At 44.9% G+C, this 14,885-nt stretch overlaps 1 protein-coding gene across 1 annotated transcript in view; it reads right to left on the bottom strand.

Annotated features, from left to right (window-relative positions):
- LOC144180064 (ATP-binding cassette sub-family A member 2-like) overlaps positions 1 to 14,885 on the bottom strand; it is a 41,210-nt gene that overhangs the window by 14,163 nt on the left and 12,162 nt on the right. The window contains exons 4-5 of the mRNA XM_077708472.1: positions 8,437 to 8,679; positions 4,927 to 5,396 (exon numbers count right to left, since the gene is read on the bottom strand). Coding sequence (XP_077564598.1) covers positions 4,927 to 5,396; positions 8,437 to 8,679 — 713 coding nt within the window. The remainder of the gene's footprint in view (positions 1 to 4,926; positions 5,397 to 8,436; positions 8,680 to 14,885) is intronic.

The following is a 14,885-nucleotide window of genomic DNA, read 5'->3' as shown; positions in this document are numbered from 1 at the left end:
CCACCCCTACATGCTCCTCCCAGGCTCTGGTGATGTGTATAGAAATATATTAACATTACGCCGCAAAAAACGCGCACTCAGCTAACATGGCGAAGCTCTCGGCTGGTTGCTTGTGGCTCTGTTAACTTACAATTCCAACATCCAACATAAAAAGGCATCAGTAACGATAGAATATGTGATGCATCACTAAGGCAGACTTTGTGGCCCACGCAGAGTTCCATACCAAATGAAAAACTGTTATGTTCCTAATAAGCGCCATAAAAAATTTATGCCAGTAGGAACCTTGGCAGAAGTCTCCCATGTACCTTAAAAAATAACATGAAAATGTTCTAGATTTAAGACAGGTTATGGGTGCATGGTTCTAGAGCCCGTGGCGCCATTAAAAAGCGGTTGAAAATTGTTTTCGGTTTTGGACAGGTTATGGTTCTAGAACCCGTGGCGTGAATGGTTTACACGTTAATGCACCCAATGATGTTATCTTGAACTGGCACTGGCAGGTTTCTTCGCGCAAATAAAGATCAAACACTTTGTAATGTACATTGTTTTCTGCTCGATGGGGGTAAGTGATTTTAAATCAAATACCCTTACTGCAACAAATGACGAGCAAGGAAAAAAATGTTCAGCAAAATGAGGTGTTTCAAATGTCGTAAAGATGCATCGCTACGGGGCAAATATGTTTACGTGCTAGTGCCGCTCTGTTAACTTCAAAACAAACACTTCAGCACAGACTGCGGCCCTCTTTTGCCTCATTAAGTAATGACCATGTTCAAACATGAGAAAGTTTTCTTGCTTTCATGGTTTATGTGAATCGTCATTATTTCAAGGCAAGTGCGAAGAACCATTTAATATTTACCATACTCTAGTTACGGCACTGACCCCCCTTTCACGTGAAGTGCTTTGTGCAGAAAAGAAGAACCCACCAAAGCTTTTTAATTACCTCAGCCAAGCGTAGCAGACCACAGTTTGCAAAAATACGCAAGTTACGCACTCTTCCCAAATAAAGATAATGGGCAATCTGCTTATGCAGTCTAAAAATTCAAGGCGTTCCGAAAATTAGTGCAGCCCTTATTACGAAATAGCCGCGCTCCGTTACAATGTGTGTAAATTGTAAAATATGATCACATGCGTTGTTACCATGACTAAAGCTTTCTTATTTAAGGTATTTATAGTTCCTAAATTAACATAGGAAAAACCAGTTCTCTTATTTTAGCTATCTTTCTATGCGTACGTCCGATGCAACATTTCTCGCTGCATATAAAGCCAGTTCGTTTTTTTTAACTATATTCCTACTCGTACGTCCAATGCAACACTTCTCGGCGGATATTAGGCATGTTCATTAGCATCTTACGATGCGTACGTCCGATGCAACTTTTCTCGGAACATAATAGGCCATTTCTTTTAACTATCGTCCTACGCGTAAGTCTGATGCAACACTCCTCGGTGCATATTAAGCCAGTTCTTCTATTTTAACTATCTTCCTACGCGTACGTCGAATACACCATTTCTCGGTGCATATTAAGCCAGTTTTCTTTATTTTAACTATCTTCCTACGCGTACGTCGAATACACCATTTCTCGGTGCATATTAAGCCAGTTTTCTTTATTTTAACTATCTTCCGACGTGTACGTCCGATGCTACATTTCTCGGTACATACTACAGTGAAGCGGTTAGCGTCTCGTGGGTTCAAAAATTTCGTGTCGTAAACAAAACAAAAAACCCAGCCAGTACTGAGCCGTTCTCATCCAAGACGCGGAGCGCGTGCGTCAGACTAACGTGGCATCTCAGTGTTCGTTTATAGAAACACCACAAAACAGGCATCGAAATCGCAAGATTGGCGATAAGGCGCCCGTGAACAATGGGACCCTCCTGTGTTCTCGCTAAGATTAGCTTTGCATCTGCTCCCGAAAGGCGATTGGGTTAATTCCAGGGCCAGCGCAAGCGTTCGTGTAGGCAGGACCGAACATGCGGCGCCCAATACGCCGATGGCATGCGTCAGTGCCAAGCTTTTGCCGCCAGACAAGCAGTACAAGCGACAAGCCTGAGAGACAACTGAGAACGCTTCATACGCTCCCCCAACAGCATGTGTATATAGCGGTGTACAACAGCTGCGCTGGACATTCAGTTTCGCAGGGCAGGATGGCATCGTTTTTCATGCCTGTTCTTTTATTTTAACGATCTTCCTACACGTGCGTCCGACGCAACATTTCTCAGTGCATATTCAATCAGTTATTTTATTTTAACAATCTTCCTACACGTACGTCGAGTGCACCACTTCAGAGTGCATATTAAGCCAGTTGTTTTATTAACTATATCCGCACACGTACGCCCGATGCAACATTTCTGAGTGCATATTAGGCCGGCGTTTTTACTTTATATATCTTCCTAGGTGTACGCCCGATGCAAAACTCCTAAATGTATACTCAGCCAGTTCTTTTACTGTAACTATCTTCCTACGCTTACGTCCGATGCAACACTTCTCTCTTCCAGTTCTTTTATTTTTTAACTATCTTGTTACGTCTACGCCCGATGAGACACTCCTCAATGTATACTAAGCCAGTTGTTTTACTTTATGTGTCTTCCTACGCGTACATCCGATGCAACACTTCCCAGTGCCTATTAAGCCAGTTCTATTATTATACCTAACTTCCTACGCTTACGTCCGATGCAACAATTCTCAGTGCATATTAGGCCACTTCTTTTTCTAGCTATTTCCCTACACGTACGTACGATTCAACACTTCTCTCTCCATAATGAGCCATTTGTTTTATTTTAGCTATCTTCCTACGCGTACGTCCGATTCAACATTTCTCAGTGCATGTAAAGCTAGTTGTTTTACTTCATATTTCCTCCTACGCGTACGTCCGATGCAACACTCGTATGCGCATATTAAATCAGTTCTTTTATTTTAAGTATATTTCTGCGCGTACGTCCGATGCTACATTTCTCAGTGCATATTAGGCCGGTTTTTTTACCTTAAGTATCTTCCTACGCGTACGTTCGATGCAGCACTTCTCAGTGCATACTAATCTAGTTCTTTTATTTTAACTATCTTTCTACTCGTACGTATGCCACACTCCTCAATGTATACTAAGACAGTTCTTTCACTTTAACAATCTCCTTACGCGTACGTCCGATGCAAAATTTCTCAGTGCATGTAAAGGCAGTTGTTTTACTTTATATTTGTTCCTACGTGAAGGTCCGTTACATAATTTCTCAGTACATATTATTCCAGTTTTTTTATTTTACCTATCTTCCTACGCGTACGTCCGATGCAACAATTTTCTCTGCACATTAGGCCACTTCTTTTATTTTAACTCTCTTCCTACGTGTACGTCCGATGCAATATTCATGAAGCATACTAAGGCAGGTCTTTTACTTTACTATCTTCCTACGCGTACGTCCGATTCAACATATCTCAGTCCATGTAAAGCCAGTTGTTTTACTTTACATTTCTTCCTACATGGACGTCCGATGCAACATTCCTCACCGCATATTAAGTGAGATCTTTAATTTCACCTATCTTCCTACGCGTACGTCCGATGCATCCTGTATCAGTGCATATAAACGAGTTCTTTTACTTTAACTATCTTTCTACGCGTACGTCCGTTGCAACAATTCAGGGTGCATATTAAGCCAGTTCTTTTATTTTACGTCTCTTCCTACGCGTACGTCTGATGCAACACTTCTCAGTGTATAGTAAGCCAGTTATTTTACTTTAGCTGTCTTCCTACGCGTACGCCCATTGCAACATTTCTCAGTGCATATTAAGCCAGTTGTTTTATTTCAGGTCTATTCCTACGCGTACGTCCGATGCAACACTTCAGTACTTTTGCTTTAACTGTCTTCCTACGCTTACGTCCGTTGCAACATTTCTCGTTTCATAATATTCCAGTTCTTTTATTTTAACTATCTTCCTACGCGTACGTCCGATGCCACACTTCTCTCTGCATATTAACTGAGTTTTTTTATTTTAACTATCTCCCTATGCGTACGTCTGACGGAACACTCCTCAATGTATACTAATCCAGTTCTTTGACTTTAACTATCTCCCTAAGCGTACGTGCGAGGCAAAACTTCTCAGTGCATATTAAGCCAGTTCTTTTATTTGAACTATCTTCCTACGTGTACGTCCGATGCAACACTCCTCAATGTACACTAAGCCAGTTCTTTTACTTTAACTCTCTTCCTAAGCGAACGTCCGATTGAACATTTGTCAGTGCAGGAAGAGCCAGTTGTTTTAATTTATATGTACTCCTGCGTGTACGTCCTAGGCAACACTCCTCAGAGCATATTAAATCAGGTCTTTTATTTTAACTATTTTGTACACGTACGTCCGATGTATCCTTTCTCAGTGCATATTAAACCAGTTCTTTGAGTTTAACTATCTTCCTAGGCATACGTCTGATGCAACACTTCTGAGTAAATATTATTCCGGTTCTTTTATTTTATGTCTCTTTCTATGGGTACGTCCGATGCAACACTGCTCTGTGTATATTAAGTCAGTTATTTTACTTTACTGTCTTCCTACGCGTACATCCGTTGCAACATTTCTAAGGGTATAATAGGCCAGTTCTTTTACATTACACCATCCTTCTACGCGTACGTCCAATGCAACAATTCTCAGTGCATATTAAGCCAGTTCTTTTATTGTAAGTATCTTCCTACACGTAATTCCGATACAACACTTCTCAGTGCATATTAACCAGTTCTTTTATTCTAATTGTCTTTCTACGTGTACGTTCGAGCCAACCATTCAGGGTGCATATTAAGCCAGTTCTTTTATTTTGAATATCTTCGTACGGGTACGTCCGATGCAACATTTCTCAGTGCATATTGAGACAGTTCTTTTATTTTAACTATCTTCCGATGCGTACGTCCGATGCAACCATTCTCAAAGCGTATATGAAGGCATTGATCAAGGTTCACCTCCCGTGGCTGCTTCGAGAGAACGAGGGAATTCATGTAGGCGTTGCCGTCGCTCATCTCAAGAAGGGCGGTCAGCATCTGGAAAGTGGTGCTCTTTCCTGCACCGTTGATTCCAACCAGGCCGAAGCATTCGCCGGGCTGCAAGGCCAGGAACACGCCACGCACTGCATAGAACTCCCCGAAGAACTTGTGCAGGTTCCGAACGAGCATGACGTGGTCGCGAAACTTCTTGCGGCAGAGAAGGTTTACCAGCTTTTTCTCCTGGGCTACATCGTCGTCTAGCTCTCGCGTGTGGAGATCGCGGGGCTTGGGTTCACCTTCGTATGCGCTGTTTAGGTTGCAAAACACAATGCAGAAGACCGGTACTGCCAGCATGATCATGATGCTTAGGTCGAACATGATTCCGTACGAGTCGACTGTAAAGGGCGTTGTCACTACCCACGGCTCCCTTTCTCGTATCGGAAAGAGCACTGTAACGAGATGCGAACATGGAGTGAGGAAGAGTGCACACTTGACGGTGCACATACCCATTTTTGTGGTCTATTACAACAGCAAAAGTATATTTGAAGGCCAGAAAAGCATGAATATTGGGTTATATACACAGGTGGAAGTCACACCGCGAAAACCCTTCTGGCGCGTGAGGGGGAGGATGCCAAAAAGGTATGTGTGCGGCCCGCGCATTACCCTAAGTGAATAGTCGTCTAAGGTTTCGTGTCCCATGCAGATTCCGGATATCTAGGCGTATTCGGCAACAAAGCGTCGTTCCTGTGGTAACATATGGCGCGTCAGCAAAGCTGGCGACGCACGAACTTAAGGGGTAATCATCACCACAGAACATTCGTTACAGCTGCCATATTTACACAAGGGGGACGCTTCTAGTACTGCTGTAACTACCAACGGTGCCGAAGAGATACAAAACCACAAATGTCTTTCCCTTATTGATATCCTGGCTCGTCAGACCATGGTTATCATTACAACTCTCGAACTGCATGGAAAGTTTTTACATCCACTTTCATCGTTTTCCAATTTACATCACCCAAATTCACATCAAAATCAGGCTTACAGCATACCACCTACAAAAATGTGCTTGCTTCCACGTGGAAGGGGTACCACGACAACATACTCGTATATCTTCTTGTGTACGTCAGATTATCCTTATAAAATCAGTGTCAGTCATTGTCGAAGCACAAGACACCCTAATTGCTTCATACAGAGAACGTTTGCACAAAACCACTCACCCGTTTGAGTGCTACTTTCAAAACGTCACAAAAACGTAAAGGAAAATTGGACAAGGACACTGATCGTCTGACACTCACTCTTCCGCTCTCTCTCCCTTTTTTTCAAGTAAAAGTCTAATATTGCACTGCCTAGAACCTCTTTGTTTTTCTTATCCTATTTTACTTTTGACTATCTTTCGGCCACGGCAATGAAGATATATTTGAGATGACGAGTTGCTCGGACTCGCTTAAGGCCGAATTTTAAATATCTCAGGATACCTCGCTCGCATCTTTCATGGTTCCTGGCTGCTTCGTCCCACCGCTACATAGCATCTTTGGTGCAGGGTACGCTGTGCATACCACACCTGCCCACAGCTCCACTGTGTCTTTGCAGCAGAAGCGACGACTTAAAAGGCGCTTGAATCGTGTCGGATCGCACTAGCCCCGGTAACCGAAAGGCGCACCAAATGCCCACGTGGTGTCCTCAGCCTCTGGTTTGCAAAGAACCGCTGGGAACAGCCGATGTGACCAGCACAGATCTGCCCATTGGACGATGACATTCCCTAGCCCTGTTGTTCGGTGTGTTAGAAGTTTCCTGGGAGATTCTTCGTTCCCTAGGGCGTTGTTCACCAACCCCTTCATCGTCATCCTTGGCAGAAAGGACAATCTCCAGCGTACATTTCTGTCTGAACTTCTGTCCTCACCTCGACCCGTTCGTATTGCCTGCGTTCTACTGCTTCATAGCAATAACAACAGTTCGCTGATGCTGCAGATACTGCGCCCCTTCATCGTTGTAACTGCGTTTTTAACAACAGAGCTGTTATAGTATAGCTACCACATTTTAGGATTTCTTATGCAGAGAAAAGCCGTTGTGTATTCTCCGCCTCACTTCAACACAGGCCAAATGTTTGCTTCCCGCGATCTCTCGCCAGTTGTGCCTCCTCAATGTGCGTCGCTGTGTGCTGTGACATAAGTCGCCTAGCGCAGTTACTGCAGCTTAGTTTGAGTTGAGCTATTGGATGGACGCTAGTTGTTCGCAGCGAGAAAGAATGGCGTGCCTTCGAGGAACGCCGTTGCGAGCAGAAACGGCAATTTGCTCATTGTGACGGAAAGAGAACCCTGACGGCAAGCGGGCCGTGACGCCAAGCGTAACAGCGATGTTCTTAGGCACCCCAATTAACACGTAACGAAAAAACCAAGACCTCTGCGTGGCCAAAAATTCGCTGAACGCTTCTCCAGCTCAGTGCCGCAGTTTAAGCGACAGTTTGTGGTAAACCTATAAGGAGTCGCTTGTGGGGGTTGTGTAATTGCTTCTGCGTCCGCGGGGACCTGACTTGTTCGCGCAGTGCGTGACGTTCAACAGGTTGAGCGTGTGCTCATGATGTTACAGCACAGGGTGCCACCGCATTTTCACGATGAGGTGTGCGTCTGGGCTGTAGAAACCCACACACTGCTCCACCGGTCATCCTCCTGTAGTGTGGAATGCCACTGAATTGTTGCTTAGTTTTTACCGTTATCCTTTCTGCTCCCTTTGCAATGCCCTCGCTGCCATGATTGCAGCTGAAATAAGCAAGTATATAAAAAAATTGGCCGCATATCAGCTCGGCTTGCTACAGATGTCCTCTAATGGCAATAGCCTTCTGGCTAATAACCCTCTCCCCTATCCTCCGCCCACCTCTCGCGCCCACCACACCTCTGTAGGTCATCCCATTACAAAAGTAATGGGACATTGGTCAAGTCAACTTTATTGTCCCTTGTTCGCGCAGCTGCATTTCGGGCCATCTGGTCGGACATCTATTACTGTTGTGCTTGTCGCTCGAGCCACGTTCTCGAAGCTCAAGCGCAAGCGCTTTGCTGTTGTTGTGGTTGGTAAGGGCGCTGCTGGGGGTTGTGAGGTTGTTTGCGCTTCAACCATACTTGTGCTGCCAATCTGTAGTTTGCTGTAGAAAAGCTTGGTCGCGTTTATTTTTAACTTAAAGGCAGTGCAAGAATAAGTTGTGCATTCGTGTTTTGCTTCAAATTTGTTGTGTTTTCTCTTTTAAAGCAATGTTGACAGCTATAAAATACAATATAAGATGAAGTATTTGGAAAATGTTTGCTGATATAAATGTTGCGTTCAACAGTTTTTTTAACTTTCGGTCGGCAAGCTGAGTCTAGGTAAATCCAAACACAACAAAAGTTGCGCTTTCAAGTAGCTAAAGAAGTTGTACAATAAAGAAATTAGGCTTCGTTACGCACACATGCCCTGATTCCCATAAAGATGTCTGCCCTAACAAATATCTGGATCGCTTACTTTTGCAGCAGTGGATAATTCCAGACCCAAATGGGTTGATTTCCTCGCAGAATTTCATATCGAAATCGGATTGGTACTGCCGTCGACGCATCTCTTCGCAGATTTCAGCCTCGAATTCTAGGTTGACGGCACGAATCGTTGAGGCGCCCAGCAGGAACGGCGGAAACAGGAGCATGGGCAGCCGCGGAACGGCGTGGCCAGTGGCGATGGCGACCAGAATGTACAGAAGAAAGGTGGGAGGACCTGCAAGGTATAGGTGCTGTATCGGTTTATATCGCAAATATCAACAAACAACTAAAATCTATTTTACTAGCTGGGATGAATGCTCAGGGCATCCAAAAAATTCAAAACAAGTGCGATAACATCTAAAAATACTGCTCAACTGCATTTCACATGGCTAATGTACACACTACAAGCAACGCAACAGCACACAGTCTTTATGGTGACAACGTTGAAACGGTTTTGTCAAGGAAATCAGATGGGTGTATAATCCGCCGACGAAGGTGGAAATTTATAAAAACGCTGCAGTGAGATAGCATGCACGTCGGCGATGGAATCAAGAAAACCAGCTAGTAAACGTGTGGCGGAAAAATGAATTTTATTAGACATACTAGACATTATTATAAGAATACAGGAGTAAAGTGTCACTCTGCCACTACCAGCACTAGGAAAAACGTTATATACGCGTTAGAAACATAAAAGAATGGAGAGAGTGACGTCCTCTTGTAGTATGACGAATGACTATTTGTAAGACCGACTAAATGAGTGATCCTAGCTAACACTCAGATTGATACGCTCATATAAAACATTGCTCCAAAAATATGGAGACGTAATTTGACAGAAGGCCGTTCTCCCAAATACAGTAATTATAAATCAATAGAGTAAATCTTCGGAGTTAGGCGACTGCTAGATGGCTGACAATAAAACATTCTGTACGTTTTTAGGGATCGCATGGACCCATTTGCGATGACAGATTTCAGAATTGGGTGACAGGGGTGCGGGTGCATTTTCAGGGAGAATGAAGCGCTGACGACTTCACTATATGCTGCAAATTCACCAAAGAAGTGTGAGGAACTCGATTTTTGTGGACTTGCAACATACACGAAACACGTAAGCTCATCATCAAAGAGAATGACAAGACCTGTGGTCGTGTAACTTGGAGTCAAAGCAAAGCATCACGAGCATGGTAGTGAAACATTTGCGAGTCTATCACGAGACGTGACGCGCTGTTACATCGCTGCTAAACGGGAGTTGATGTTTGGAATCAAGTGGGGGTAACGCATTGTAGCACACCAAAAGTGGTTTCGCAAGCAGTACTCGCTCGTTCCACCACTGTCTTCAACAACCGCACGGGGAGCACACTCCGACAGACTCACACGGTGACGCTGTTGATGCACTGTGGTAAAACTTTATCGCCGATAGGTCTAGGCTCTTTGAGACGGCGTAGAACCAAAGTAACAGCACTCTCAGGGTGCTTTGTGCGCTGAATGTGCTTTGGCCTTTGTTGCGTACCTACATAGAGCTCCTTGAACCATGTTTGTTTCAAGGTTGCTGTAGCAATTGAAGGAATTTCGAAACATACGTGGGCAATTTTGCCCACGTATATTTCAAAATTGCTACAATTCCTAAGGTGCAAACATTCTTTAAAAATATGCATGTGATCAGATAAGAGTGAAAAATATTTGAGTGTAGTCTCTGAAACATTCACAAAACAAACAAAAACAGGGTAGGCTGCTCCACAACTTCCGGCACAGACAACCGAGGCCGGAGGGACGATAAAAACGTTAGATTTTAAAACGGATGCACGAGCCACACGCCGGAAAGTATCTTAACAAAAGTATAAATATTCGCTCAGCTTTCTGATTCGAAAATCTGGCGGGGTATAAAAAATGCCGCCAATCTACCCTGTGAATGTGCTTGAAAAGCAAAGCCGCAAGTGACTCTCACAATGATTACGCATGCGACATCAGTTGAATTCACACACGTGGCTCTACAAATTGTGAAACCAGAGGTAAGTGAAATGCACTTAACATCATTTATTACTTAAGAGAGATACTCTTTGCTAAGGGTTTTAAATGTATATTCGTGAATAGTGTTTGCTTGACATGTATTGGTGCACCACATGAGTGGAAACTCTTTTTTTTATAAAATTAGAGCACGCTCAAACCCGGTGTTGAACGATCTGACTTCTCCTTCTCTGCCGCCGCCGACAGAGGTGACGAAGTTTGCGAGAGATGTAGTAGACGGGAGAGGAGAAGGAAATACTTTTATTCTGATTTTTGAACGGCCCAAAGAGCGGGCGAGGGGAGTTGTTCCTCCTTCACTGGAGCCCAAATGCATTCCGCGCCGCCGGTGCCCTGTCCACCAGCTGAAGCTGGGTAGGCAGAGAGAGCTGGGCAGCAACATGTCCCATTGCGCTTGTTGGGTAGTTCACGGGAGGAGAGGTGTGTGCTCAAAGCGTCAGAGAAACTTGGCACTCATGATCCGGTTGCTGTTTTTCACGCGCTACTTCGGTATCCGAATCTCTTTCGAGGACAGGTAATTCCCTCAGAGACATCCTAAAGTGGCCATAGAGCCAACATAAACATTTTCCAGTGAATCTGTAGGCAAGGACGCGTGTCCTATGACTTCAATGTTAAAAACGTACCTTGGTAAGTATTGTAACGTCTTTTATGTAAATTTTGGCCATATGCTTCGTTTATTGTAAGACAAAATAGTCCCAACCGTCCATGTGAACTACAATGGGCCGCATGCTCGGAAATCTCCCCTTGAAGAACACTCCTACTGTATAGCAACTGGTTGAACGAGCGTGTGCAGCAGTTTCCGGCAGGCAGATAACCATCGGCCTTGTGATTTAGCGTTATGTTGTTCATACCTAATCCACTCATATGCGGTTTGTTGATGCTGTCATGTAGCGATGGAGAACGCAACATAGTTCAACTGAATCGCATGTACTGGAGTGAACTTGTGCCCCGCAGTAAACCAGAAGAAAAACACGAGCGTCGAAAAAGCAGGCAGTAAAGTGACGTGCACTGTCAAACGTCGAGGAATCGAATGTTTCAGCGCTTTCTCTGCACAGAATTACTCCAATGGCTTTCCTTTCCGGATAAACATTCCGATGGACCAAGAACACTGGCGATCAGACAATAAGGGCTTCTGCGATAGTGGCCACATACCTAACACCTTTCCGTATCAAACAAGATTGCTTATGCTGCGTGGGAAACAAGAAAAAGTGTTCTACGTATTAAAGACGGGGTGAGACCGGAGAGCGAGCATGCGCTGGGAAAAGAAAAATTAAGCTAAAATATGTTTCGTGGCCACAATTTGAGCTTGCTAGAGCAACCAGCTGTTCCATAAGATGAGGCTCCATAGTATTTCGCCACTATGTGTGTTTTTATAGTCCCGGGGAGAATCCCGTAACAGGAGTGTAGTAAACGCTTTTAGAAACGATGGGTAACGAAGAACAAGAGGAAAAAAATCAACTCGCCACCAAGAACTGGACGAACCAGGGAAGGCCAGATGAAAAAATGGGGGATAGGGGTAAATGAGGCAAAGACGATTGATTGACTGTGGGGTGTAACGCACCGACGCTTCACAGGCACTAAGGCGGGTGGTAGTGAAGTACTTCGGGGTAAGTTAGACCATCTGGGGATCATTACGTGCGCCGAAATCTCGAACACACGAGAGTTTTCGCTTTTCGCCTTCATTAGAAAAGCGGCCGCCGCGGCCGGGAAGCGAACCCGCGTCCTCGCGTTCAGCTGCAGAACGCCTTTGCCACTCAGCCACTACGGCAAGTGGGGGCAAAGGCGCGATGGTAAGCCAACGTGACCTTTTAAGGCAGGGACATGAGGAGTAGAGACTTGGTTCGTAACGAAAGCGGTTTACAATTACGCTGGTTGTGCATGGTAGGCGTCACCAGTAAGATTCGGTGTGTATATGTACAACCTTCTTTGTGGATAGATAAATGGCTTGCGAATTGTTCAAACCCAGTCGAAAAACACAACAGGAATTTCTGTCGCACAACAGAAATTTCTGTCGCACGACAGGGATTTCTGTCGCACGACAGAGATTTCTGTTGGGGCTACAGAATGGTCTGTCGTGCGACAGAAATTTTTGTAGTACAACTACAGAAAATCTGTCGTACGACAGGCATTTCTGTCGCACGACAGGGATTTCTGTTGGGACTACAGGATGGTCAGTCGTGCGACAGGAATTTCTGTAGTACAACTACAGAAAATCTGTCGTACGTCAGGCATTTCTGTCGCACAACAGGAATTTCTGTTGCGAATGCAGGATGGTCCGTTGTGAGACAGGAATCTCTGTAGCAGGACGGCAGAATGTCTGTCGTACGACAGAAATTTATGTAGTACAACACACATATCTATCATGCGACAGACATTGTGTAGCCCCACTACAAAGACCTTTGTAGTAGAACTACAAAATGTCTGTCGCATGAGACATTCTGTTGTACTACAGAAACTTCTGTTGTGCAACACCCTGTAGGCACTACACAAATTTCTGTTGCACCACAGACTGTCCTTCAGCAACTACGACTGGATTCCGTAATTACTATTATTATCTGTCATGCGACCGAACATTTTGTAGTCACTGCAGATTTTAACAGTCTGAAAGAGAATTTTAGATTCATTGCAAAAGTGTCACACGACAGACCGTTCAGTATTGCTACAAAATCTCTTGCTTACCCTGTCGGCAAACCCCGCGTTTTCCAGGATTAGGAGAGCGATGGAATACGCCGGAAAGAACGGAATACACTGGAAAACGCAGAGCTGGACAACATCAACGCGGGGACCGCATTTTCCATCGAGAGAGCGATGTAATACGCTGGAGACAACAGAAAACATTGGAAAACGCCGCGCTGAACGACAGGAACGCGGGGTGGTTGCTGGAGAGCATCGAATAACACGGGGCTATTGCCTTTGAGGACAGAGCTTCAGGCAGGATAAACGGGACAGCACGAACAGGATAGTTAGTGTGGTACCGCTGCTTGGCTGGACACGGGAATGCCGCGCGCCGCTTAAGGGGTGGACTGGTTGTATTCCAGTACCACGAACGACGCAGATTCTCCGAAACTTGGTGTTTCCGGCCTGTGCGGTGCCTCGAATTCCCACTTTTTTAGCGTGCGCTGCACGAAAACAATGGTGCGTGCGAGTGACGGTCATCTCGTTGAATTGCATCGCAAGCGTCTGTTGTAATGAACGTTTGTTGCATTACTGCCATTAGCATTCCGGCCGTGTTTGAAAAAACCTTCGCTACAAATTTGCAATTAACAACGCAACTTAGCACAAATCACTGTAATGTTGCAACATCTAAGCGTATAACCAAAGAAATGGATACATAACGAACTTCGCAAATTCCTTTAATTCTTTGAGGGAATTGCAATTGCATATATTGTACTGTGGACAATCTTTGATAAAATAATGAGGCAATAAGGGTAGCCCGTCGGCAAAGCGGACGCATAAAGGACAAGCAAGACACGCTTTTTGAAGACGTGGTGTAATAATTGCAGTGCACATTCTGACACGTATTTCTGGGTGTCTTTGAGAGCCCCATTGTTTCAATCTGCGTGCTGTTTTATTTTTTTAGCACGCAATTTGTTTATTTTAACGCGAAACATGTGCCCAATCAAGCCTAAATAGTTAAAGATTTTAAAAACAGCGAACCAGTTGGCGCTACCTGTGTGAAAAAAAAAAAAAAAGAAACGGCGCCAGTGAACTCGTTGCATTGAGATGTGTTAAAAAAATAAATGTAGAAAGAAAGAAAACGCACGCCTTCCCTCTAGCCCGGCCCTTCGGAAGAAGTTCGGGGAAGCATCGTCACCACTGAAGGCATGTCGCGGCACGACAGCACTCGCGGGACGGGGAGACCACAATACGAAGAATCGAGAGGGGTGCGGAGGGGTCGCGAAGCAACTTCTCGTGATCGGCCGGTTCCCTCCTTACCCTTCCTTTGTTCCCTCCTGCTTTGTTCATTCCTGCTTTTCGTCTTTCGGTCAAAATTTGGCGGTGGCAGCGTGGCCGAGTGGCTCGTTCACATTTAACATCGGCGCTTTGCCTAGCTGAAGTTAAGCGTAACTTTTTCTAAAAAAGTGCATATGATGTCTCCGCGAAGTATCAGCAGCAACATTTGAAGCTTCGGAAGCTGTGGTAAAAGCAAGATCAGTGGTCCGGATTTCAAGCATCTCGAAGTGAGGACTCCTCTAGCCACGACTAACCGTGGCGCTTGGGATTATTGGCACACTGATGCGAGTGAATACGACGAATTTCGCAGGCAGTGTGATCTCGAATACGTGCGATGTGCTTCGACAATCGACTGAACTTGCAATGACCCCTGCGTGACTTCGGCAGGTATCGGGCGTGCATACTCATCGAGATAGTGCAGCACCACAGAAACGTGCGCTTTTTGCCACAGGATACCCCTCCACGTTTTGC

Source organism: Haemaphysalis longicornis, unplaced genomic scaffold, assembly GCF_048455015.1.
Source record: "Haemaphysalis longicornis isolate Haplotype H1 unplaced genomic scaffold, Haemaphysalis longicornis Haplotype H1 scaffold_4, whole genome shotgun sequence".
Taxonomy (NCBI): Eukaryota; Metazoa; Arthropoda; class Arachnida; order Ixodida; family Ixodidae; genus Haemaphysalis; species Haemaphysalis longicornis.
This window is presented reverse-complemented; position numbering and strand designations above follow the sequence as displayed.